Raw genomic sequence first — 27910 nt, forward strand, 5'->3', positions numbered from 1 at the left:
AGAGATAACTGAATAAGATTAAATGGTCATTTGGAAGTTTGAAGGTTGTTACAAGAGGAGCGATTCAGGGGTAGTGGCACCAGCCATTCACAATCTGTACCAATGATTTGGATGACAGAACTTAATGTAGTCTACCCAAGTCTGCCAGTGATGCAGAGCGTGGTCATAGTGCAAATTGTAAGAAAGATGCAGAAAGGCATCAGGACAGATGAACTAGCTAAATGAATGGGTGAAGACATGGAAGATAGAAAAGTATGTGGAAAAAAATGCGAGGTATCCACTTTGTTAAAAAAATAGAAAAGTAGATTATTTATAAATGATGTGAGATTGAAAGGTGTTGCTTTTCAAAGGGATAAACGCAAGAGATTGTACAGCTGCTGGAATGGAGAATAACTCATCTGGAGGAACTCAGCAGGACAGGCAGCATCTACAGAACGGGATGAGCACTTGACGTTTCAGGCTGAGACCCTTCATCGTGACTGGAAAGGAGGGGGAAGAAGCCAAAATGAGAAGGAGGGGGAAGTGGAAGAGGACAAAATAGAATAGCTGTGTGAAGCCACACAGCTATTTAAAGGGACCTTGTATCTGAATCAGTTGGAAGTTAGTATGTAGGTAACTAGGGACAGAAATGATATGTTGGCCTTTATTAAAAAGGATTTTGAGCACTTTGCTCTTATTTTGCTATATAGGTCTGGTCTGCTTTCTTCTTGGGCAGTCTCTTCAGATTAGGATAACATGCTTCCATCTAAGTTGTGGGAGCTGTCTCTTGGCTGATAAAACAATGTGGGAACCACACACTCTTCCACTGATGGGACAGGAGGTGTCTGACAGGGCAGCGGGTAAGCAGTGTGCTCCTGACGGATGTACTCAATTCCATTTAGCATGCTGTTTCTTCACTTTCAGTTGTCTTGAGCTAGGGATTCCCAAGCATCACAAAGCGTTGGAGTAAGTCAACGGGCTAGGTGGCATCTGTGGAGGAAAATGGACTGCCAGCTTCAAGTCAAGACCCTTCATCTGGACTGAAACATAGAGGGCAGCTAACAGTATATGGAGGTGAAGGAAGGGTTTAGACCAAAAGCTGGCAAGTCATTCTTGGATCCACATTCTTGGATAGGCAGACAGAAAAGGAAATTATACTCTCCAGGAACTGACCGAATCCTGGATCCTTTCCTGTATTTCCCTTGCCAGATTTAATGAGGTTAAAGTCCTCTATTAGGTGCTCCCTCAGCCTCCACATTTTAGGAGGAAAGATCCTTCAGTTCTTGGTTCTTGCTCCTCCAGAATATTCCGAATGGAATTTAAACTGGAGGTGTTTCAATCTTTTTTGATGGTTCTGTAAGACCTTGAATGCTGTTAAATCCTTTTTTGCTTATGGAACAAAGGTGCAGTTGAAATACTTAATTATACCTAATTTAAGGTCACTGTCATCCCATGGAAACTTGGCAGTCAATTGGCACAAAGCAAGTTTCCACAAAGCCAAGTGCAAAAAGACAAGTTTTTTAAACGTTGCCTAAGTGAAAAGATATCATCCATCACACAAGGAAAACATCAGTTCTTCTTTGTTATGTTTTAAAACAGACCGGGCACGGTCTTTGTTCATCTATTCTGAAGAACAGAATCCCTGGCTATGCAGCATTCCCTCACTATTGTACTGAGAACGTTGATTTAGATTATGCAGTTGTGCCTGCCTCCGTACCAGGAATTGAAGCTGAAAACGCAATGACACAGGAGAGTGCACCAACAAGCCAAAAATTGCAGACATTTCTCTGTTCGGTCACCTTTTAGTCGCTGTTAGGGTACGTGCGCGTATTAACTCTCAGAAAACTGGAAGCCCTTTAAACATTCTTCAACTGTATGAAGCATTATTGATGGCGTATTTTTGGCGCAAAATGAATCAACCAGCTCTAAGTAACCGCACCACCAAAAGAATTCCTTTCTATGACTATGACTATGAATAACAAAAAAAATATGACAATCAGGAGAGTGTTGACACTTTCATGCGAGGCAGCTAACTGGGTGAGAATAAGTGGCACCATCGTTGCTGCCTCGGGGATTGAGCAACAAGGAAGCATTCATGCTTAACTGGGGAGGAATTCCCTGACTGAGACAAAAGCAGGGTAGGTATTCGCTCATCAGAAGGGAACGCCTCTGCATCGCTCACACCCTGCAGCTTCATTGCGAAACCGTGTGCCACTCGCTCTCGCAACTCATTGCCCGATCACCGGCCGCCTCGTTTCCCGATCCCGGGGAGGAGGCGTGCGTTCTGCCGCGCTACCTGCCGGGAGTTGTAGTCCTTCTGCTTTGAGCTCTCGCAGGAAGGCGCTGACGGAAGTGAACAGGGAACGTCAACTCCCAGAGTGCAGCGCGGTGCCGGCCAGCGCCGGCAGTGCGGGGATGGGAAAGCGCGGCAGACGCCGGTCACCGGGCGGTGAGGCTTTCGACGGTCTGTGGGGCAAGTCTCGGCTCTGGGCCAGGTGAACCGGCTTAACCACTAGCCCCACCTCCTCTCAGGCGTCGATGCAGTATGAATTACAGAACGGTGGCGGACTCGGTGGCTGAGAAGCTGCTGGGTTACAGCAGGGATGACAGCGGCTGGAGGTTTTGCAGGAGGACGGTGAGTAGTGAGGGGACGGGAGAGAGCCAGTGCTTCTGCTGGACTCAAACGTCAGAAATTGCTTGGTTTTGCGATTGTAGCTTTTCAAATGATGTTGTGAGTAGCTCCTGTGTAATTGATTTTGTTTTGAAGCCTAGTTTGTAGTATTGGAAATCAAAATAGAAACTATTGAGATTCTAACATTTTGTTTAAATCAGAAAATGTGTTTAAGTGCCCTAATGTCGTTGTTTGAATGGATGCGTCCTTTTCAAGTGCAAATACCGGTCACCTTGTTGAGAGAAAGCTCTTCCTTTTGACGAAGTGTTTCACTTAAGCAGCAGTGGTTTTGACTGCATCTTTTGTGAAGTTGTAGATGGTGAATCCTGCCTTGTTTATTGTAATATTGGATGTTGTGGAGGAAAGAAAATAACCCAAAATAAGAAATAGATTGTGTCTGTATAATGTAATTTTAGTATCACATAGTTTTGCCTGTTTGAGTCTCTCTCTCGTCCAGAGTTTCTTTTTCACTTTCTTTCTCTCTCTCTCTCTCTCTAACCTTTGCCCTGATGTGATATGTCACTACTGCTACTTAGGCAGTCCCTCAGGATCCAGACTGACTAGCCTTCACTCCGGTCTGGACCTTAGATATGCCTGTTGAGCGAATATGTGACCCATACACGCCCCCAGAGATGAGGTAGAATGTGCTTGCCCACTATGCTGCTATGAGCAGCAGTGAAAGCTCCCTGTGAGGGGACTTGAGATTTTCATTGCCATCCTGAATGCTGCAGTCATGGGCTAGGGATTCCAACAATGAAAATGTTACCTTTTCTCACAAAGAGTTTGAAAACAACTTTGAATTGTTTTCTCTATCCAGCTGATCATCTCTTGCCACGTCAGCTCGAAATATGGTGCCTATTTCAGTAGTCTGGTGTTGGGCACCAACATCAAAGCCAGCAGAATACAAGAGGAGATTCCTCTAGCTTACTTGCTGGGAGATTCCCCTAGTTTGCTTATCTTACTGGTGGATTTGGAGCATTTTCCAGTACAGTCCCTTGGAAGGGTAGAGAAGGAATGGGGAGTGAAGTAAGATGGCTAGCACTACTGCTTGGTAGCTCATGAGCTCTGTGCCAGGTTTGAGCTCTAATCTTATAATACTCTTCCTTAGACAGCTAAAGTTTGCTGGCACACTGAAGGTGAAGAGTAATGTCTGCTTTCATTGAGAAGTGTTTCCTGAAATATGGGAAGTTGTCAACAATTTCCACCTCTTTATCCTCTGATGATGCTGCTGCACAGTGTTTGTTGATTTGCAAATGTTCAACATAAAGTCTGTTCTCCTGTTTTCTTCAGAAGACAGGTTGTTGATGATTTGGAGCTTAACCTCCAAATAAGCAAGTGTCATCAGCAAAGTGCAGCTCAATGACTAAAGTTGGAAGGTGGGCTAGGTATTGGAGGGAATCACTAAAGCTGGATATTCTTATCTGTCCCATAAATTGGCTGCACTCCATCAGTAACCCTGTTGATGGTAAAGTCCAGTACTGTAGTGAACAATTTGGAGGAATACATTGGTGTGACACTTGACATCGGTCTGCATTGAGATTGAGGGCTCGACAGAATTCCTATCATTCTAGTCATTGTGTGATCCATTTGGAAATTATACTATAGAGCGGAATCAGATTTTAAACTGCCACTGATTACGGTGTGCTTGCTTGCATTTTCATGTGAAATCTATAGTGTTTTTTCCTTTGGAAAATTATTAAATAAAAAGTAAGAAATAATTAAAAGATTTTCTTCATGTATTAAGATTACATTCAACAATCCGTATTTCTGTTATCTGTTCGAAGTACCACAAAACCAGTATTAAGTGTGCCAGGTCTGTGTGACTCTTCAAATATAGGATGAGCTTTTTTTAACACCCAGCCTCTTGAGAAATTCATCAATTGAATAATTCTGACATCTGTAACCATTACTTTCTCTGCAACAAGGTGGCAGAGTTATCACAGAAATAGTCATTAACAACTATGATCTAATTGCTGTTACAGAAATGAGGCTACAGAGTATCCAAAGCTGGGAACTACGTGTTCCAGGATAGTCAGCATTCAGGAAGGACAAGCAAATGGGAAGGGATAATATTCATCGTTAGAAATCAAATTGCTTAGGCAGATAAATTGGATTATTATTGTCATTTGTACAGAGGTGCAACGGGCGGGGGGGTGGGTGGGGGGGACTGTTTTGCAAGCCAGCCATACAGGTCATTCATCGCATCAGTCCAATGAGGTAGTGCAAGGTAAAAGCAATAACAGAATGCAGAGTAATGTGTTAAATTTACAGAAAAAGCACAGTGCAGGCAGACGATAAGGTACATACCATGATGAATTAGAATTGATTGGTTTGGGCCTAAGTGTCGGATGAATAACGGGATTTGATATCTATATTATGGGGGACTTTGATCTGTATTTCTACTGTACTTGATTTATTGTGGATTAGACCTGGTAATTCACGTTATAATGTGTTTCTGGTTGCTGCTTTTTTTTTTGTTGCTATTTTGGCCGATTTTGATCAGAGTGGCCTGCAAATAACGAACACTGAGCTGAACTGAATATGGATTCTTTCAATTTTGTGTTTTACATTCAGTGTTTTTCACTTTTTTATTCAGTTTGCACGATTTTCCTCGTGCGTGGGAGGGAGTTGATGTTTTTCTGTGTACGGGTTCCATGGTTTTCTTTGTTTTATGCCTGTCTCTGGGGAATACAAAACTCAGGGTTGTATACTGCATGCATACTTTGATAATAACTCTACTTTGAATTAGCACTGATTCGCCCAATATTCCACTGACGTAGAACAAGTGGAATCTCCCAGTGGCCACCCATTTTAATTCCATTTCCCATTCCTATTCCAATATGACCATCCATGGCCTCCTCCACTGTCGGGGTAAGGCCACACTTAGGTTGGAGGAACAATACCTTGTATTCTGTTTGGGTAGCCTCCAACCTGATGGCATGAACATCGATCTCTCAAACCTCCAGTAATGCCTCCACCCCCCCTCCCCTTTCACCATTTCCCATCCCCTTGTCCCTCTCTCATTTTATCTCCTTACCTGCCCATTGCCTCCCTCTGGTGCAACCCCCCCCCCTTCTTCTTTCTTCCATGGCCTTCTGTCTCTTTCACCAATCAACTTCCTAGCCCTTTGCTTCATCTCTTCCCCTCCGAGTTTCATCTATCGCCTGGTGTTTCTCTCTCCCCTCCCCCCATCTTTCGAGATTTCTTTCTCCAGTCCCGCCAAAACATCGACTGTATTTTTTTCCATAGATGCTGCCTGGTCTGCTGAGTTCCTCCAACATTTTGTGTGTATTGTCCAATATAGAGGTTGAATTTCCAAAATGTATACAAGATAGATTTCTAGATCAGTATGTTGAAGAACCAACAATGGAACAAGTTAGACTGTAGAAAAAGAAGGGATTAATTTGTAATGTTGTAAAGGAGTCTCAATGAAAGGGTCACCATAATATGACAGAATTTTACATTGCTTTACTTTGAAACCAGAGTTTTCAATTTAATTTGGGTAAAACGTGAAGGGTAGGTTAGCTACAGCACAATTGGAAACCACATTGAAATGTAAGACAGTCAGCATTTACATTTCAACATGAAATAATACATAGCTTACAAAAATAGTATTTAAGGTACAAGAGAGAAAGTGGTCCATTCATGGATTAGGGGAAAATTTTAAGGATAGTATTAAATCTAAGAGAAAAAGTTATCAAACTGTCAGAAAAAGCAGTAAGCCTGGGGGATGAGAATATAACTGAATTCAGCAGGGGTTGAGTAAAACATTGATAAACGGAAAAAAGAAAATGAGAACATATCAGACAAACATAAAGACTGTAGGTGCTTCCAATGATAAGTAAAAGGGAAAAGACTAATATGGGTCCCTTACAGAAGATGGCTGAATTTACAATGGGAGGGTTGGAGGAAATTGCAGAGAAATTTGTATTTCAAAAAGAAAACAGATCAGTATTGGAGAACCAAGAATCCAAGTGCAAATGATGAGGTAAAACAAGTGTTAGTGAAACAAAATTACTCTCTAATGAACCTGAAAATTCTAGGTAGGACCTGTTGACACGCATCAACATGTTTTGGTTCAGCTGGCTATAACCAGAACTTCCACTGTTGCTATGATCTTCCAAAATGGTTATATGGTTATAAAATTGTCTCCATATGGAAAATAGTCAGAGGGATGCAAATTTGACCCCATTATCTCTGAAAAGGAGAGAGAAAACAGAATTACCAGACTGTTAGCTATTGTCAATAGTTGTAAAAATGGTGGAATCTGAAGTAAAGGAAGTGATATCAAGAAACTCATTCATTCAATGATTAGGAATGAATGAATCATGCCAGGTTGAAGCACCTAGGAATTGGTGCTTGGGCTCCAGTCATTCACTTTGTATCAGTGATTTGGCTGAAGGAAGGTTAACTGAGAATATGAAACTAAATGTAAATTGGAGTAATGATGATGCAAAAAAAGTGAGTTTTTCTTTTTAAATGGTAGAAGATGAGGAAATGTTGATGTCCAAAGGGACACTTGGCTCAGTCATTAAAATCAAGCATAGAGCAGTTTGAAAAGAAAATGGCACCTTGGACTTCATTGTAGGAGAATTTGAATATAAGAGTCGATATGTCTACTTTGTGAGATTATTCCTGGAGTACTGATTGCCTTACCCAAAGGAGGGTATACTTACAATCAAGGTAGTGCAATAAAGATTAACCAGAATGGTTACTAGGATAATAAATGTGTCAGGCGAGGAGAAACTTAGTAGGCTAGGTTGGGCCCCTGTTGTCCAGAGTTTAAAACAATGAGAAATGATGACTAGATTGAAACGTTTTCTGTCAAGTACTCTGTTTTTTTTACATACTAGGAGTCTGGAGCTTGAGGTCATTTTCCAAGTAAATGAATGAACTAATTTGGATGGAACTAAGAAGAAAATCTTTCCACCTGGAGATTTTTTCCCTGGACGTCTCTGGCTGATAGATTCATGGGTATTAGGGATTAGTGGAAAAAAATAGGGAAAGTAATTCTTGTTGAATTGTAGAACAAGTCGGAAGGACTGAGTGGTCCATTCCTGCTGCTGTTTCTTTTGTTCTTCGTTGTGCATTCTTTAGTTTGTTTTTATAACTTGTGTTCACTCTAAATAAATACCAGGTGTGCTGAACCTTTATCCATTAACTACTTAATCCTAATGTAGCCCAAAAACTCCTTTAGAAAGCTGTATTAGTTACATGTCCTAATTCAATTTTTTTTTTAGAAGTCCCCGTTTATTGTCATTTAGAAATGCATGCATTAAGAAATGATACAATGTTCCTCCAGAGTGATATCATAAAAAAAACAGGACAAACCAAAGACTAACACTGACAAGACCACATAATTATAACGTATAGTTACAGCAGTGCAAAGCAATACCATAATTTGATAAAGAGCAGACCATGGTCACGGTAAAAAAAAGTCTCAAAGTTCTGATTGACTCCCGATAGTCCCGATAGCAGACAGTAGAAGGGAGAAACTCTCCCTGCCATGAACCCCCAAGCGCCGACAACTGCCGATGCATTGGAAGCACCCAACCACAGCCGACTCTGAGTCCGTCCGAAAACTTCGAGCCTCTGGTACTGAGCACCATCTCTGCCGAGCGCTTCGACCCCCGCCCCGGCTGCCGAGCAACAAGCAAAGCCGAGGACTCAGGGCCTTCTCCGGAGATTCTGGATCACACAGTAGCAGCGGCAGCGAAGCAGGAATTTCAGAAGTTTCTCAGATGTTCCTCCATACTCTCATGTCTGTCTCCGTCAAATCAGGATTGTGCACGGCACCCTACTTGACAGATTACAGATGTCATTCACCAGAGTGACCACTGCGTGCTGCATCGTGTCGCCATCTTCTCCTCCAATTTGCTACAACATTTAAGAAACAAAATTTGACACAAGGCTGAGGCTTTCAGGAGAGAGCTTGGTCAGACGTTTAAGGGCTTCCTGAAATGTGAATGAAGGTTGTGCATACCTTTCTGATTTGTTGCTTTGGATATATTTGGGCTTCCTTTGGGACAAAAAGAAGTTCCTTTGCTATTACTTACATTTTAAATCAGAGTAACAAAAGTAGTTGGCTTAAAGATTCAAACAGTCAGTTTGATGCTTTGAACTTTTTTTTGAGCAGAACAAAAGAGAAACAAAAAAATAGGAAGTTAGAAGTTAAATGATTGGTTTTTAATTTGGACTTCTCTAGTCAAAATTTAGCTACTCTTTTGAAAATAGGTGTAGAATTTACCCATATCCATTTCTAGCACTTGTTGTCACATCAAATCAATGACTGCTGCTGTCCTGAACCTACGGCAACTTTGAAAATCTTTCCAAAAGCAAATGAGAAAGCACTAACATGACGGCAGATTTTGTGTTAATGGGATAAATCACTTCCATTATTTAGCCTCGTTATTTTGAGCCTAAAATAACATTTTATTTCTTCTCAGTGCCGTGATTAAAAAGAATACATATGTTTACTTGTGTTTTGATATTTTTTGTACAAAATACAATTTTTGAAATTTGTTTCTCTTTGGTAGGGTGATGTTTGTGTATCCTGGAGACCATCATCAGAATATTCTGGAAACTTGTGAGTATGGAGATACGTATGTTTAAAGAAGTTGTCCTCTTGAGAGTAGTTCTGCTTATATGAATTGTGCCTTGTCTTCCTACAATATCAGCTGATATAGTTGCAGATCATATGTGAATGTTAAGCATAGAATTAATTAGTGCAGCGTAATTCTTTCTGCATTCAGAAGTCAGAAGGGTATTAGATATGTACAGAAACTCCTGTTGTGCTAAGTTTACCAAGGTCGCAGGATATTGGATTTCCAGAGGCTTTGACTCTTGGTCAGAATCTTGACATGAAATACTTAAATCTGGAATTGATGGGGTGGAAAAAGCTGATATCTGCAATGGGAACTGAACTTCTGGCTTGTCATTTTAAAACAAAACCCACATAGTTCACTGATGTCCTTCAGCAGAGGAGTCATGGCATCCTGAACAGATCTAGATTGTTTGAACCAAACCCACCTAGTTGAGTTCTCAATGATGGGTATCTGCCCAAGACGTTGACTGTTATTCCTCTCCACAGATGCTGCCTGGTCTGCTGAGTTCCTCCAGCATTCCATGTGTGTTGCTCCACCTGTGTATTTGATTCCTTAATTATCTCCAGATACAGGCTGGAGGGTTAATCTGGGGTGGACACTGCCAGCTTTGCCAGTGCTGTCTATATCCCATGAATTTATTCTTTAAGAAGCCACAAAGCAGCATTTCACATCAGGGAAAGGACTGAGTCACCTCAATCACAGTTTTCTAGAGAGCAAATTGTTAAGGGAAATGGAGTTGAGGTTCAGGAGAAAAACTTGTCCTGTTTACATGATCTATTGAGTTGATCAGGAAGCATATTCTGAGTTTTCAACAGTACTCTACATATCACACCTGTCCTTTGATGTTTTCTCAACCCGTAGCCTATATATAAAGACTAGTATTCTACCATGTATTTTTTCAATTTATTTGGCTAGTTCCCACATGTGTGATTTTTGAAGTATTTATCTAATCACTCAGGGTTGTCTGTTTGCAAATCTTTGAATTGAGTAAGATTAATGTTCTAGCTGTACCAATGTCAGAGCCTGAAAAGAAACCTGCTAGGAGTGAGATTGCCAATTAAATGTATTAATTTGCATGATTCTTACCATGGAAAAAGAAACAAGGCTTTAAGCCAAAGAAGAGTTTGTGAAAAATTTGTGGGACATAAAAGGTGGGCTTTAAGGAGGGTACTATAAGAACATGGAGTAATAGAAAGCATGCTTAGGCCATTCAGCCCTTTATGCCTTGTGTACTATGAATCATAACTGTTCTTCTCATTCTTGTCCTTGATGGCTGAACCATTTGATGAGCCACTCAGGACAGAGGTAACAATTTTGTACCTTTCATTGACATTAATGGAAGAGGGGGATGGAGAGACTGAGGAGAATAAGAATGAAATCTTTGGGTGTTGGAATCTTGGTGGCTGGAAGCATAATTGCCAGTGATGAAGTAGGAGTCCAATGGAGAGACTGAGATTGGCATTTTGTAGGGATTTTATATGCAATAGATGAGTATTTTAAACTGGATGTGTTGGGTGCCCTGGAGAAACTGTTGTCTCCGTATTCACTGCTGTGTAAAGCAGCATGCAGTTACAACCCATTATTATTTTCATATTTGACCATCATAAATCCTAGAACTAAAAATATGTGGTAGCACAGGTCAGGCAGAGTAGAACTCTGGATCAGAAATAGACTTTATTCTTAACTGCAAAAATCATCTTTATTTTCTGCACTAAAATATTTCATCAATTTGAAATTCTACTTATTTTCAATGTTCTTAAAAATAGCCCACAGTTATTATAATTACCTTTTCCTTTTGTTGTTGTGGTCTTTGACTCAGGTACAAAGGTGAAGGGACAATTAATGCTGCACCACATGAAGTTTGGGAATGTCTGAAACCAGTGCCTGACGGACTAAGGGTGAAGTGGGACAAAAATGTGAAACTGTTTGAGCTGATTGAGACTATTGATAATGTAAGTTAATTGGCCATAATTGATCTAATTTGCAAGAAGAATTTGTGGTTTAGTCACCCTAGGTAGTTGTTTGGCAATAATTGCACACTTAGATGGTATTGAATATGACCATAAGAAAATCAGTCTCAGGGTGGCATATTTGTACTTTGATAATAAATTTACTTTGAAACCTATGAAGTGTTGTACCTTGATATAAGTTTATGACAGCCATGTGTCTAGGTTTACTACATCTGAAATTTGAAGTCTGTGCTATCTCAAGATGGTGCCACCCTGTCATTGAAGAAATTTTGGAGAGAGATACAGCACAGAAATGGATCCTTCAGCCCACCAAGTCTGTGCAACTATCAATCCCACATTGAGCTCTTTTTTTTTACTTAACTTTTCCTCCCTGTGATTTTCATCAACTTCATCTAGATTCAACTACTCACACACCGGAGCAGGGGTTTCCAACTTGGGGCTCACAGACCCCTTGCTTAATGGAACCCTTGCACTAGATGCAAATTACAGTGACACAGCCTACAGATCGGGGGACAGGAGTGCGCTTTGCTCAGCCAGGTCTGCGCTTTCACTAGGGATCAGGAAAGCAAAAAGGGCCTACGCGGGCAAAATACATGGACACTTCTGTGACACAGGTGACACTAGACGGATGTGGCAGGGAATTAAAGCTCTGACAGACTACAAGATCAGGCAGAAAACTGATGACAGCGACGCCTCTCTTCCAGACAGGCTTAACAATTTCTTTGCACGCTTCGAACCATCAAACACTACAGCAAGGGCGAGAGCCAGTCCCCTTTTACCATCTGACCAGCCGGCTCCAATCATTGATCCAGAGCAAACACGGAGGACTCTTGCCAGGGTCAACCCACGAAAAGCGGGAGGTCCCGACAACATCCCTGGACGTGTGCTCAAGTAATGTGCTAATGTATTAGCAGATGTCCTGACAGACATTTTCAACATCTCCCTTAGTCAAGCCATTGTCCCCAGTTGCTTCAAAACCTCCACAATCATCCCTGTAGCAAAGAAATCAGTTGTAGCCTGTCTGAATGATTACCGTCCCGTTGCCCTGACCCCCATAGTGATGAAATGTTTTGAATGGCTTGTCAAGCCTCATATCGCAGCCAGCCTCACCTCATTGCTGGATCCTCTACAGTTTGCTTATCGTCTAAATCGCTCTACGGAGGATGCAATATCCACCACACTGCACACAGTTCTCTCTCACTTGGACAACAAAGACACTTATGCCAGAATCCTGTACATTGATTTCAGTTCAGCGTTCAATACCATCATCCTGCAGAGACTAGTGGAGAAACTGTCGCTGCTTGGCCTTAGCACTGCCATGTGTCGCTGGATTCTGGATTTCTTGACAGAGACCACAGGCAGTCCATGTTGGCAGGAACCTCTCTGACTCCATCACACTGAGCACTGGAACCCCACAAGGCTGTGTGCTTAGCCCATTGCTGTTTACACTGCTAACACATGACTGTGCAGCCAGATTCAAGGAGAACCTGGTCATTAAATTTGCTGATGATACCACAGTGGTGGGGCTCATCAGCAAAAATGATGAAACAATGTACAGGGAGGAGATCGAACACCTAGAGAGCTGGTGCAGTGATAACAACTTGATGCTTAATGCAGAAATCCCACCCTGCAAAAACTCATTTCAGGGAGGTAGCACCATCAATTTGCGGGAGACTTCCGGGAGAGGTGGGATGTCTGCAATAGAGTAGCTCCTTAGCAGCCAGCCAGCTAGTTTAAATAACATTAGTTATGCTAATGAACGAATGGCACCTGTTAAACTCACCTCAACATGTCTGTTACATTTTAACCCACCATGGGCAATAGAAAAGTCACTGTTGCAAACAGTGCAGCGAGCAACACTGTCATTATTTTTGACCCCTATTTGGCAGGGGTACACTTTAGTGTAGTCTGGGGTGACGTACGTTTTATTTTTTTTTGGAACACTCTGCCACTCTCACTTTTTTTGGAACTCTCTCGCTCTCTATCACGCACGCGCTCTCTCTCGCTCGTCGCTGTCACTCGCGCTCACTCTCTCGCACTTTCTCATTCTCGCTCTCTCGCGCGCGCTCTTTCGCTCTCCCTCTCACGCGCCCTCTCTCTCTCACTCGTGGTTGCTCTCACTCACGCTTGCTTTCTTGCTCTTTCGCTCGCTTGCTCTCACGCTCGCTCTCAAAAAAATCAATTTCCGGGACATTGTATATAATTTGCGGGCATCAGGGAGCCACTATTAATTTGCCGGAGACTCCCGGAACTTCCGGGAGAGGTGGGATATCTGTTAATGTCACCAAAACCAAGGAGATGATCGTCGATTTCAGACGGTCTCAGCCTGAGCACACACCCCTCAGCATCAGCGGCTCCACGGTGGAGAGAGTGGAAAACATCAAGTTCCTTGGGATGCAGATCTCGGACAATCTCACCTGGTCCAGGAACATCGCTGGGACTGTGAGACGGGCCCAGCAGAGATTGCACTTTGAGGAAGCTTAAACAAGCATCACTCCCCACTAACATCTTAACTACATTCTACAGAGGTGTGGTTGAGAGTGTGCTGACCTTTTGCATCACAACCTGGTACTCCAGCTGCAGTGCTGTGGACAAAAAAGCCTTGCAGAGGGTGGTTAGGGGAGCAGAGAAGGTTATTGGGGTCTCCCTACCTTCTGTCCAAGACCTCTTTCAGAGTCGATGCCTCCAGAAGACACGGTACAACATTAAAAACCCCTCACACCCTCTCCATGAACTGTTTGTTCTTCTGCCATCAGGCAAACGTTACAGGAGCATCAAAACTAAAACCACAGGGCTACTAAACAGCTTCCTCCCACAGGCAGTCAGACTGCTAAATAGCTGCTCCACCTGACTCTGCTTTGGACACTTTTAACTTGCACTGGACACTTATAACTTGATTTTAACCGAAATGTGGCTGTTGTGTTTTACTATTTATTGTTACGTTTATTATTTAGTGTTGCATTTGTTATGTTACGATTGCACTGCTCCTGGGAAATGCCTGTCTCATTCTGCCTGCAGAGCTGATGTACGGTTAGAATGACAATAAAGATTTTTGAATCATCATCATTGAATCATTTGAATCAGTGCCATCTTTGAGATGTGAGGGGAAACAAGAGCACCTGGAGGAAGCCAATACAGCCACATGGACAACATGCAAATTCCACACATGCAAGGCTTTCCTTTTACCTTGCACATGCTCACTCTTGTCATGGTGTAAGAATTGAAGGTTAATCTGTCACATCTGCCACACCCTCACCTTTTAGTTTGCCCAGTTTGATGCCTTCTACACCCGTTTCAGTTAATCAGTTTAGTTCATCCAACTCATTATGCAATTGATCATTAGCACCTATTTGTTATCTTTGTTTACTCATGCACTGGGCTAGATACCTTCTAAGTAATCAAGTTTTTATTTGGAAAGTGTTCTGTTACTTAATATGTTACTTTCTTTAATGAAATACAAACAATTCTCTGTAACATTTGATTTTTTGGAAAATGAACATTAGGGAATCTAAAGTTTGCTCTTTTCCATCCACTGATGCTCTAATGCAGAAGACAAAAAATAAACCTGACACAAAATTTATAGTAAAAAAATGCTGACGTGCCTAGGCCTTTTGCACTTGCACAGTATTGTAATTGAACAGGACAAAAATGTAGATTGTTGGATTAGTAAGCTTACAGGTGATATGAAGATTGGTGGTGTTATGGATAGTTTAGAGGACTGGCAAAGAATACAATGGGATATAGATCTGATGTAGATATGGGCAGAGAAATGGCAGGTGGAGTTTAACCTAGGCAATTGTGAAGTGTTGCAGCTTGGTAGGTCAAATGCAAAGAGACAGTTCACATTTAAGGGCAAGACCCTTAATAGTGTTGATGAACAGAGAGATCTGGGGTCCAAGGTCCAAATTCATAGCTCCCTGAAAGCGGCTGCACAAGTTGATAGAGTGTTTAAGAAGGCAAATGGCATGCTTGCCTTTTTAGTTGAGCAATGACTTCAGGAGTCAAGAAGTTAAGTTGCAGCTTTATAAAACTAGTTAGGCTGCATACAGTTCTGGTCAACCCATTATAGAAAGGATGTTGAGGCTTTGGAGAGGGTGCAGAAGTTTACCAGGAGTTGCCTAGTTTAGAGGACATGTGCTATCATGAGAGACTGGACAAAATCGGGTTGTTTTCTCTGCAGCGGCGGAGGCTAAGGAGAGATCTGATAGAGGTTTATAAGATTATGGGAGTCAAAGATAGAGTAGACAGACTTTTTCCCAGGGTTGAAATATTTAATACAGAGGGCATGCATTTAAGGTGAAAAGGGTAATTTCAAAGAAAATGTGAGGGATGAGGTTTTTTTACATAGAGAGTGATGGGTGCCTGGAATGTGCCTGAAGGGTTGGTAGTGGCAAAAACATTAGGTACTTTTAAGAGGTATTTAGATAGGCACATGAATGTGAGGAAAATGGAAGGATATTGGCCATTGTGTAGGCAGAAGAAATTAGTTTAGTTAGCCATTTGATTGCTATTTAAATGGGTTCAGCACAACACTGGGGGCCAAAGGGTCTGTTCCTGTGCTGTATTATGTTCTATAGTTCTGAGGTGATCGGAGGAAAGCATGGTGGGGTAGGTTGTCAGAGTTAAGTTCCTTACATAGAGAGCAGTGGCTGCGTGGAATGCCCTGCCAGGGGTGATGGTCGAGGCAGATATGTAAGGAACTCTTCAATAGGCACATGGATGATACAAAAATGGAGGGCTATGTAGAAGGGAAGGGTTAGATTAATTTTAGAGCAGGTTAAAAGGTCAACATAACATTGTGGGCTGAAGAGCCTGAACTATGTGGTAATGTTGTATTCCCTGACCATGGTTTTCTCATCCAATTAGTTTTAAAAGCCTTTACATTTTTTTGTTTACCTGTTCCTGGGACATTGGAAGACACAGCTAAAACCTACTGTGAGCTCTTAATTACTGTAAAGGCCTTCCCATTTTAATGTACCCAAGTTAGGTATCAGACTGCATAATAGCCAATGTTTTGCATTCCTGTTTATTAGTACTTTGTAATGTATGCCCTTAATCCACAGAATACTGTTTGTGGGTTTTCTTTTAAGAATTGTTCCCACTTCAGTTGATAACTACCTTCAAATTCTGAGCCGCCTTCACTACCTTCAGCATCCTTCCAGACCATACGTCTGCAGTTTATCTGTCCTCCTTGTCCGCCGCCCTTTTTGCTTATTGCATTGCTATCTACAAGCTTTGGATGTCCACGTTTAGTAGTGTCCTCATGTTCTTTTCTCTGATTCTGCTTTCTTACTATCGTTTGACATGCATCATCATGCAAAGGATTCTTACTTTGTCTCTGATGCAGATCACTATTTTTAAATTTGAGTTGTTCTGTAGCCTCTAATTGACAAGGAACAATTCCCTTCTGATTAATTTTGGTTGTTTTTAAATGCTGGCAATGATCTAAAAGTGCCCAATAATTGCCAAGTTAGCAACTGAACCTAATGACATTGTATAATTAGTTAATATTATGTGACTTCTGCTTATAAATATCAAGCATTTTTTATTCAAGAAAATGTTTTGAAAGTGGCTGTATTTTGGGAAAAAATGTGCTATTTTTAAAAAAACTGCAAGTAAAGCCAAATATTTAAGGAAAATGGTCTATTTGAGAATTTGGCTGAATAAATATGTGGAAAAATGTCATATTGTAACCACTGAACAGAAGTGCATGATGAATGAATTCCTGACTGTTTGCCCTGTATCCCTCCAGACCATATCTGTGTGCAGGACTGTTACACCATCAGCAGCTTTGGGCATTATCTCCCCAAGAGACTTCGTGGATGTCATTTTAATCAAGCAATATGAAGATGGAACGATATCCTCAAATGGTAACTAACACACAGCCTGCTTTAACTGAAATGTAGAAATGGGGTCAAAACAAATGTTCCAGTGTGGAGGTTTGAGAAAATACATTTTCAGTTCCTGTTACTCAAGTGTTATGAATATTTAATGAGATTGAAAGAAGTGCCCACAAACTCATGGTAGTGTGTTCACACTAAAATGACTCAGCCACTCACTTGAATAACAAGTACAAATGGGTAATGGATCTAGCTAATAACCATCAACTGTGAATGAATACATATTTGAATTTGTAAATTAACTTGGTTCATACAGTACCGAACCACAGTGCAAGGCCCTAGGATCAAACAAACTTGTGTGGTTTCAGTGTTTTGTGCCACTACAGTTTGAAGTGACAAACGTCCTTTTTTCTTCACAGCTACTAATGTGGAGCACCCTGGCTGTCCTCCTAAACCTCATTATGTGAGGGGATTCAATCACCCCTGTGGATGTTTCTGTGCTCCCATTCCTGGGTAAGACTCCTTTTTAATTTTTCTAGATCCTTTTTTTCATTGAAAATTGTTCCTTTTTTCCCTCAAACAAGTTTCTCAACCAACAATATTGTATATTTTTCATTTTACTGAGGATAGATTAATCCAGTTTCTGTGATGGGTGACCTTAAACTTTAGGATTATAAATACAACATTATTATTCTTCTTCATGTGCCTTGCACGTTACACGCTTGGCGATCATGGCTTTCCCACATCGGACGATCCCTCGCAGCGTCAATGATATCTCGTACACTTAGATCTGTTAGTTCTTTCACAGTGTCCATATATTTTCTTCTTTGCCGCCTTCTTCCACGTTTCCCAGGCATATGGAGGCATTTTATTTCTCCCTTTTTGATGACATGGCCCAGGAATTTAAGTTTCCCCTCATTTAATGTTCTCATTAAATATCTTTTTGTATGGGCACGTTGGAGTACTGTCTCATTAGTTACCCTATCTCTATATGATATTTTCAGCATTCTTCTAAGAAACCACATTTCTGTTGCTTTCAAGTTTCTTTGGAGTTCTGGTGTTATAGTCCATGTTTTGGAAGCATACAGCAAGATTGACCAGATGTAACATTTTAGTAGCCTAAGCCTTGTTGTCATAGAGATGCGTCCAGCATTATTCTGGTACAATTATAAATTTGAACCAACTGGTTTAATGATGAATGAGATTTTCATTATCCAAGAGCAAGAGTCCAAAACTCCTACAAAAGGTAATGGATTTGGCCCAGTGCAGCATCCAACATCAAAGATCCTCACTACCCAGACCATGCTCTTTTCTCGCTGCTGCCATCAGGTAGAAGATATAAGAGACTCAGGACCTGCATCGCCAGTTACTATCCCTCAGTCATCAGGTTCTTGAACAAAAGGGGATAACTACACTCATTCTATTTCCCACAAACAAAGGTCTCACTTTAAGGACTCTTTTAACTTGTTAACACACTCGTTATTTATTGCTATTTATTTATACTTGCATTTGCACACTTTGTGGTTCATTAATCCTGTTTACAATTGCTGTTCTATAGATTTGCGGAAAAAATTTCAGGGCTGTATGTGGTGGCATGTATGTACTCTGATAACAAATTGCTTGCATTTCCAGTTCAGAGAAGTGGATGATGCTTGAAGTCTTGAAATGTACATCAACTGCCCATGATTTAGACAGGGCAAGAGTCTTGGTCCAATGACTAGAGCAGGGGTCCCCAACCTTTTTTGCACTGCGGACCGGTTTCATATTGACAGTATTCTTGCAGACCGGCCGACCAGGGGAGGGGGGCAGGGGGCGGGGGTTAGGGTTGCCAACATACGAGAGTAGCAGTCAAATACGTTGTGCTTACCCAGAGAAAGACTACAATGACCATGAAGCCTTGCGCGGGCACCAGTGCGCATGCGTATACGTGCCGATTTTTTAAAAATTGTTTTTGGCGATTCTGTTCAGTGGGGGGGTGTTAATTACGACCGGAATATAGGTGATAAGTGGCTAATACACTCAATTTTGTTTCTAAAAGGGTTTATCTAACGAATTTAATATTAAACACACAGCACATATTTTTTTCGCTTGAATATAGCAATAAGTCAATTGCTATAGTGGTAGAGGCAGGTTCGATATTATCACTTAAAGTTAAAGTGGACAGTTATATGGACAGGAAAGGAATGGAGGGTTATGGGCTGAGTGCAGGTCGGTGAGACGAGGTGAGAGTAGTGTTCGGCATGGACTAGAAGGACGGAGATGGCCTGTTTCCGTGCTGTAATTGTTATATGGTTATATAAGTCAATAGCACCATAACATTTTAAGTAACGCTTGGATATTAAACACACACCGCATCCATTTTCCTCGTATGAACATATAAGATCATTGCAACGCACCAATATCGCTGAATCAGTGGGAGCCCTGGGCTGAATACTTGTTTCCCTGCAACAACACCATCCTATCGAGGGGTGATGGGAGACAGCGATACTCGAAGGGGGTTCCTTATGTCCAGTCTATTCCACAATTTAGTTTTCGTTGCATTCATTGCAGAGATATATTGGAAATGGAAGCAACGTTTTCAGTGCTTTTGTGGCTATCTCAGGATATTTAGCCTTGCCTTTGATCCAGAATGCTGGCAGAGATGTTATGTCAAACATACTTTTTAGCCTGCCGTCATTTGCAAGCTCGAGGAGTTGATCTCCTTCCCACGCTGACGTGGATGATGCGTGTGTAATGACCTTGCGTGCCTTCAAGCTCCACTGACTCATATCGCCAAATCATATTGTTTCCTTGTGGCCTGGTACCGGTCCGGGGCCTGGTGGTTGGGGACCGCTGGACTAGAGGGTCTGACTACAAGACATTTTACTGTAATTAATATAGGGCCTTGGTGACTGTTCCTGAAATAATGTGTACAGTTCTAGTTTCCCTACCGAAGATGGTGGGATGTACTTCCCATAAAATCAGTGCAATAAAGCTTCACCAGATTAATTCCTAGTTTGGAGGGAATTGCCACATGAGAAGCAATTAAACAAATTGGGCCCATATCCATTACCATCAGCAGAAAGGATAGATCGTTTTGAAATATACCAATATATTTGCATACCGTCAAGGCAGAGGCAGGGTTGTGTTTTCCTTGTCCGGAATGGCTAGAAATACGAGTCTCTGTCTCAAAGTAAGGGATCCATTTAAGGGATTTGAGAAGAAATATCTTCACTTGGAGTAGAGAGACTCTTGAATTTTGTATCAGAGTGCTGTAGAGCCTTATTTGCTGAATGTATTCAAGATGTATGTATAGATTTCTGGATAATCAAGGGATATGGGATTAATGCAGTAAAGTGGGCCTGAGGTAAAAGATCAGCTGTGATAATGAGTGTCACAGCAAGCACAGGGAACTAATTTGCCTTCTCCTGTTTCTTATTGTGTATTTGTCTCAATTTTAGGGAGCCGCGAAAGACCCATTTGACTACATTCTTTCAGACTGACCTGGGTGGGTATCTCCCACAGTCAGTAGTTGACTCTTTCTTTCCATCTAGTATGGCTGAGTTTTACAGCAATCTGTCAAAAGCTGTGAAGACTTTTAAAGCCTGATGAATCTCAGTTTTCTGCACGTCTCCTCTACAAACCCTCTGATTTATTTTTGCTGCATTGAAGATCAGTTTTTGATTTGAATATGTGTTTGGGTTGATCTTTCATCTTTTTGAAGAGAATAACAATTCTGCCATTTTAGAACAATGAGTAGAATGGAGAGTAAGTTTGAGTTAAACATGAGGACCAAGAATAATATATGTTTATAGATATTATTAATAAATTAAAGCAGAGCTATTTAAATTTTCATTAATTGGGTATCCAATTGAGAATATCTTTATGTACTTAGAGATTTTTAGCACATTTTAATCTTGGACCAAAATTATTAACTTGCCCAGCAATGAATAATATACAATTTTATTTTTCTAATTGTATAAAGCACAGTGTTAGATCAGCAAATAGGCCTCTTTATTTAAATGAGAGTTGGATATCCTATTTGTCAAATGTAAAATGAAAAGGATTGATCACTGTAAAATATGATGTTTTGTGACATGTTGTTCAGAACTTTGTCATTACAAGAAAATAAGCACTATTTTTTTGCTATTTTCCATGGCATTATGCTGGAGCAGAACTTGAATTACAGAGCAAGGAGTGTCACTAGTTTGAAACTGTGGCTGGATTGGATGATCATAGGATATATTTGTACTTGGAGCAGATGCAGCATGTACTCCCTGGATGGTCTGAGTTCTGATTCTTAAAGGCAATTCATGTGATGAATCTGTAATATAACTCTTCAAAACATTGAAATTATAGTGCAGTAGTAGCCACTTGGCTACAGTATCCATGCCAATAAAAGGTGCGTTTACTTCTGGAAAGCTATGTAGTGAATTACTTACTTAAAAACTAGGCCAATTTCCACACAGCATTTGGCATCCATGTTTGCCATGGAGTGATGAGGATGGCTCTGGTTTAAAAAAAAATCGAACTGTGGGGTTTAAGCTGAGAATGAAAAATAGTGGAGAAAATGATTATTTTCAACCCAGAGTATTGAAATAAATAACTTTAGAAATTAATAGTTTAATCGCCATCTTCCCAACTCTTAATTTGGGCATTGTCTTTGTGCATCGGAAAACTACCATTGTTGCACCACTAATGTCTGCAGGATAACTACAGTTGGAAAATAGTGAATGGAATCTAAGTTCAGAAAAGCATTTGCAAATACTGGCAACAGACCTCAAGTGCAAGAGTGCCACAAGTTTTAATAAGTATTTATTCTTCCAGTTCCCCGGTAATAGCGTTCACCAGGAGTACTCCACAGAGTCAGTGTATTTTAGAATACATTTATTCCTTCAAGCAACATGTTTCCTAGTAATTTGCTATCTTGCATGTAAATGGTATGTTTAATATTGTTAAATTTGTCAAAGTGTTCCAAGCAGGAACATTTCCACTTGTATGAATGTTTTTAATTGCTGCATCACTACTAGCACCAGCTCTTGGTGATGTGAAATATTCTGCTGGTATGGAATTTCATTAAATCTGAATTTTACTTTCTTAATGAAAGGTGGGTTAATTTGCACAGTTTGAATTCTGTAAACTTTGACCAGTGATGTGACGCCTTTTTTTTTCAAAAAATAACTTGCACTTTTTTAAGGTTTAGTTTTGGATTTAATTCTGAGCGAATCACATATTTATTTGGAAGTGTCAAATTTCATAACTTCATAAACTGAAGAAATTGTTGTTCCTACAATGTGTACTTGAAATTCATGCAATAAACATTCATAATTCACATGTTTGCAGCCTGACTGTTGATTGTGATCTATCTGCAGTTTCAAATACACTTTGTTGACAGTGTTCAAAAAAAGTCTTTAAGTAATACCATTTATTAACCGGTCTGCTGTTTTCAAATAGTGGGGTTGAAGAAAGATTTTATAAAACTACTTTTTAACTGCTTATAGCTGAAAATGGATAACAGTAAGCTGTATTACTAATTTCAATAAACTCCTGGCCTTAAGTTTGATCTGTCTTAAAACAGCAATTATCAGCTTGCAGTACAAAAAGGTCAGCCTATAGTGCTCTAGCAAGTAAATGCATCTTTATTTCTGTGCTGTAAAAAAATTGTTTACTTAACAGAAATTAACTACTTTCTAAATGATTTTTCGTCTCTGTCCTTGCTACAGTTGACCAAAAAAAGGTGAAAATAACTTTGAGACCGTGGTGGCGAGCAGCCACCCAATACAGACCAGGCATTGAGATGTACAGTAATAATCCGTGGGGAATTAACTTTTACTGACAGATTTTGGTGTGGCATCTAACGAGTTAGAAATGAAATTATCAGGAGATGTTATTTATGTAGCTTCCAGAAACCATTCAATAGGGCTTTCTGTGTGAGTTTTAACAAAAATGAGATCTCAAGAATATGGAGGTAACCTAACAATGAGTAGAAATGTAGTGCAGAAATAGATAACTAGTCTGTGTTTGTCTCCGGTGAAAGACTGCATGACAACACTCTCAAACTCAGCACTATTATCTATTAGATGGGGTCATTGAGATGAATGCTAACATTGCATTTGCCTTCTTTACTACCAACTCAACTTGCAAGTTAACCTTTGGGGAATACTGTGCTAGGACTTCCAATAAAATTTTCCCTCCTTTTCTCACTCAAGTAAAATCTCTTTTTAAAAAAAAATCCTAAGTTTTTTATTTGCTTCATTGTCACTGAGCTAATACAATCCAAACTTCATAAGGTTTGGCTGTGGTAAAAATGTTACTCATATTTAAGAACTTGCATTAACCAAGAATCAGCCATGGTTCAACAATAGTACTTGCAGCTCTGAGCCAGAACATTCCTCTCCCTTGCGATTTATGCACATAATCTAGGCAGCTATTCCATCTTAGTGGTGATGTGATGCTGTGTTTTGACTGTTGCATGAAACAGAGTTTCCATCTTCTCTGTTCAATAACTAAAAGATCCCATGGCTGCATTTACAACCACATTTTGGTCTGAGTGAACTTGAATACAAATAAGCTGCTGTGTTTCCTGCATGGCAGCAGTGGTTAAACTTTTGAAAGTACTTGGTTGGTTGCAAGGTGCTTTATAATGTCCTTGAGTTGTGTATGGTGCTGTGGAAACGTAAGTAGTTTCTATGATAAACTTTTATCCAGTACTAATTTCAGACCTCTGTCACACAGCTGACGTCTTTTTATTTGTGCACTTGGAAGATCAATTTTCCACAGAAATCAAACTGTAAACCACTTTTAAAATCACAATACTGCTGAAGGAACAGGTACAATGCACTGCCCTGAGCAAGATTACATGAAAGCTGCAGAAACAATTCAAACCCAGTGCCCACAATTTTATCATCATCAATGATGGTCAGAATCTTTAATGCAGTAAAGCTGTAAACAATGAGGTGCAAAAGCAAGAGTGATGGAGTCCATAGCTAGTCGGATACTTCTGTAAAGCAAAGGGACTAGCTAACAAGAAAGGTCCAGATCAACAAGAACCTTTAACTTTTTATACATTCTTATGAAGTTGCTTGTCCCCAGTATTTCCTGTTTTAATTCCAGTACTTTTTCTCAAATAAGGAATGTCACAGTATTGTAGAATGGGTTGCAGATTTCTGTTTAATACCACACAAACAGCTAATTCTTCTGTTACTATGCAGTTGGTCCCACCTTCCAGTTTTCACATCATGAATTTCAGAAGAGGACTTGAATGGATGGATTCATGAGTTTTGGGAAGGATGAGATCTTTAGATTGAATAAAGAAAACCTTCAGGAACTAATGTTCAGTTAGGTTTCATGAAATGTAGTTCAGCTGAAATGAAGTCGTGGCTTGTAAAATGGCCATTTGAAGGGAGTGGCTGTAAACATAGGCTAGGAGTTCATATTAAAAGGAGAAATTAAGGGAGGACCAATGTATGTGAATTGACATCACCAATGACAAGTCACTGGAGATATCTGGGTAGTAGAGAGCCTAGTACAATGTGAGATAAAAACAAGGACGTTTCCAACAATTGACGGGCTGAAGGAGAGATGGACAATCCCTGTGACGGACCCACTACTGGTCAACAGCTCATTTCATGACTGAATGAAGCAATCAAGTTTGAAATACGGTACAAGGTTGGCAAGAAGTTTATTTAAGTACATGTCACCGGTTCAAAACATTTTACTTTTTATTCTTCTTTCTGCAGGAACTGCTCGGTGTAATTAGTCTGCTTTTACTTGTGATTGAACTGAGATTTGGAATGATATGTTCCCGTCTTACTTATTTTTGATGAATAAAATTGCTCAAGATAAAATCCCAGCTGTTCACAGAAGTAGCAAATTAAAAGGTTAACTACTTCCTTCTGCCATGGACATAGCAATGGGCAATACCATATAGTCCACTTTCTAGATTAACTGAATTATGTGAGTATAAATGAGTAGCTCCTTATTAGCAACTTCGTTCAGCATCTTGTGATATCTCTGTGTCTTTGGCTGTGCTAGGAATGGGGCCTTTCCTCCTAATTACTGCTGTGCAAGGGCCATCTGGCAAGGATTTGATGATGTTCCAAGCCTCAAAGCGGCTAAGACCTTGGAGGACAGTGGAGTTTAGTTGCAACAGTTCATCTCCAGGCTGAATAATGTTGTTCTGTTCTACTGCTCCTCCTGTAATGGAGAAAGAAACTTCAAGAAAATTTTCATTGTCAAATGTTTGAAAATGTGATGTGAAACTCGGGAGTTCTAACACACTACCTTGAGAACAGCAAGCCATAAATGCACACGCACACACGTGCGTGCGCACACACACACACACACACACACACACACACACGCAGCCTGTTCTTGTTCAAATAAACACAGCCTGAGGGAAATCATACACATCTGTGCAGTTCCAGATACTGCAACCCCAGGAAGTGGTTCATGAGGTTCATTATGGGGAGTTCTCTCAGAGAATAGACCATTCAGTGAACAAGTCTTCCAAGCGGTAGAGAAACATCAACATCAAAAAACATGTAGAGTTGAGTTGAGCGTAAGGGATAAAGTTGCACCAAAGTTGTTACTTTTAATTGATTGTGATGAACACACTTTAAAAAAAGCAAAATTTTTTGGCATTGGTTTGCTTCATGGAGACTGTAATAGAAACAGGGAAGTTAATCCATTGCCTACAGAATACTTTGTAATTAAGTAATATAAATATATATCTTACGTATTCCCAAATCAACTGGCTTGTGGTCAAATTGGGCCAAGATGCCGCCTCTGTCAAGGTTTTAGCTCAGACTTGGGTTTCTTTTTTAGTTTCGTAAGGATGGCTTTGGGGGCAGAGATGAGAGTTAGGGGTCACATTAGGGTTTAGAGACTGGGATGTGGGGAGTTAGAGGTCAGGCTGGAGTCTTATCTGCATTCCAGGCTTCACATTCGAAGGCCAGCAATGACATGGATGAAGGATATCTGTGGACAGATGTCAGACCAGCAAGCACTGTGGGAGAAGACCAGCGAGTGCAAAGGGTGCCCTCCCCTCCCTTCCCCCGCCACCCCCACAGGTCACTGAGTCCTCTTGTGGGATCAGTAGGATCTGGGATCTGTGTGGGTAAGAGATATGAGGGTCAGTGATCCCTAAGTACGTCAGTCAATGGATCCCGAATTCGAGGTCTGGAGTTCAGGGTCCCATCATCTGGAGTTTGGGGTCAATACTGAAGTTGAGGCCCCTGGGTCTGCAAGTCTACTGGGGAATGCGGAGGCTCGATGTCTTTTGAGTCCGGTGGAGGCCAGGGGACTGAAGGTGGCCTATCCTAGGGTTGAAGTTCTGTGTGTGAGTGCGTGGGTGGGCCTTACCCACCCACACTCCCCCCCCCCTCACACACACACACACACACACACACACACACACACACACACACAACAGGGATTTTTTTTGCTACTGTTCTGAACACTGGGCATGCTAGGTTGGTGCAGCAGGTGTGGCAACACTTGCAGACTAGGTTGTGTTGGGTGTTAATGCAAGCAAAACATTTCACTTGTACTCCTTGTCCCTGTTTAGAGCGGAGTGAATATTCCTCAACCATTACTGCTTTTAGATCACTAAGACACAGTACATGCTCACTACTATTCATTAAAAACCTGCCCATATGTACAAAGCAACTCACACACTGTTTATACTTTAGAGTCATAGAGCACTATAGTACAGAAACAGATCCCTCGGCCCATCTAGTCTGTGCCAGCCTGGACTCCTGCCTAGACCCATTTACCTGCACCCACACTGTAGCCTTCCAAGCCCCTCTCATGACTAAAAGACCATAAGATATAGGAGCAGAAGTAGGCCATTCAGCCCATCGAGTCTGCTCTGCCATTCAATCATGGGCTGATCCAATTCTTCCAGTCATCCCCATTGCCCTGCCTTCTCCCCATTCCCTTTGATGCCCTGGATAATCAAGAACCTATCTATCTCTGCCTTAAATGCACCCAATGACTTGGCCTCCACAGCCGCTCGTGGCAACAAATTCCACAGGTTTACCACCCTCTGACTAACATAATTTCTCCGCATCTCAGTTCTAAGTGGATGTCCTTCAATCCTGAAGTTGTGCTCTCTTGTCCTAGAGTCCCCTACCATGGGAAATCACTTTGCCATATCTAATCTGTTCAGGCCTTTTAAATCCACCTCCCCCCCTCCCATTCTCCTGAACTCCAGGGAATATAGCCCAAAAGCTTCAAGACATTCCTCATACGGTAACCCTTTCATTCCTGGAATCATTCTTGTGAACCTTCTCTGAACCCTCTCCAATGTCAGTATATCCTTTCCAAAATAAGGACCCCAAAACTGCACACAATACTCCAAGTGTGGTCTCACAAGTGCCTTATAGAGCCTCAAAATCACATCCCTGCTCGTATATTTATAGAGGTATAGAATATAGATAGATAGATAGATATACCCTTGGGATTAATAAAGTATATCTATCTATATTCTATACCTCTAGAAATAAGTGCCAACATTACATTCGCCTTCTTCACCACCGACTCAACCTGGAGGTTAACCTTTAGGGTATCCTGCACAAGGACTCTCAAGTCTCTTTGCATCTCTGCATTTTAAATTCTCTCCCCATCTGCCCATTTATTTCTTCCACCAAAGTGCATGACCATACACTTTCCAATATTGTATTTCATTTGCCACTTCTTTGCCCATTCCCCTAAACTATCTAAGTCTCTCTGCAGGCTCCCTGTTTCCTCAACACTACTCACACCTCCACCTATCTTTGTACCGTTGGCAAATTTAGCCACAAATCCATTAATCCCATAGTCCACATGTACCCGCTCAAGCTTTTCTTAGAAGTCACAATTGAC

The 27910-nt window shown here is 41.0% G+C and overlaps 2 protein-coding genes across 4 annotated transcripts in view; one reads left to right on the plus strand and one right to left on the minus strand.

The window, feature by feature from the left end:
• Positions 1–2138: 2138 nt before the first annotated feature.
• The window catches only part of stard5 (StAR related lipid transfer domain containing 5), a 31312-nt gene continuing 5540 nt past the window's right edge, over positions 2139–27910 (plus strand). Inside the window, exons 1-6 of one of the 2 annotated variants that reach the window (XM_072278352.1) lie at positions 2142–2614; positions 9187–9236; positions 11075–11207; positions 16978–17095; positions 17485–17578; positions 20506–22381. In XM_072278352.1, coding sequence (XP_072134453.1) covers positions 2525–2614; positions 9187–9236; positions 11075–11207; positions 16978–17095; positions 17485–17578; positions 20506–20653 — 633 coding nt within the window. In that variant the 5' untranslated portion in view covers positions 2142–2524 and the 3' untranslated portion in view covers positions 20654–22381. Of the gene's footprint in view, positions 2615–9186; positions 9237–11074; positions 11208–16977; positions 17096–17484; positions 17579–20505; positions 22382–27910 lie in introns of those variants that run through there. The other variant, XM_072278353.1, reaches the window with a different exon arrangement.
• The window catches only part of il16 (interleukin 16), an 86439-nt gene continuing 82267 nt past the window's right edge, over positions 23739–27910 (minus strand). The window contains exon 19 of one of the 2 annotated variants that reach the window (XM_072278350.1): positions 23739–25240. In XM_072278350.1, coding sequence (XP_072134451.1) covers positions 25026–25240 — 215 coding nt within the window. In that variant the 3' untranslated portion in view covers positions 23739–25025. The remainder of the gene's footprint in view (positions 25241–27910) is intronic. The other variant, XM_072278351.1, reaches the window with a different exon arrangement.

This window comes from Mobula birostris, chromosome 14, assembly GCF_030028105.1.
Source record: "Mobula birostris isolate sMobBir1 chromosome 14, sMobBir1.hap1, whole genome shotgun sequence".
Classification (NCBI taxonomy): domain Eukaryota; kingdom Metazoa; phylum Chordata; class Chondrichthyes; order Myliobatiformes; family Myliobatidae; genus Mobula; species Mobula birostris.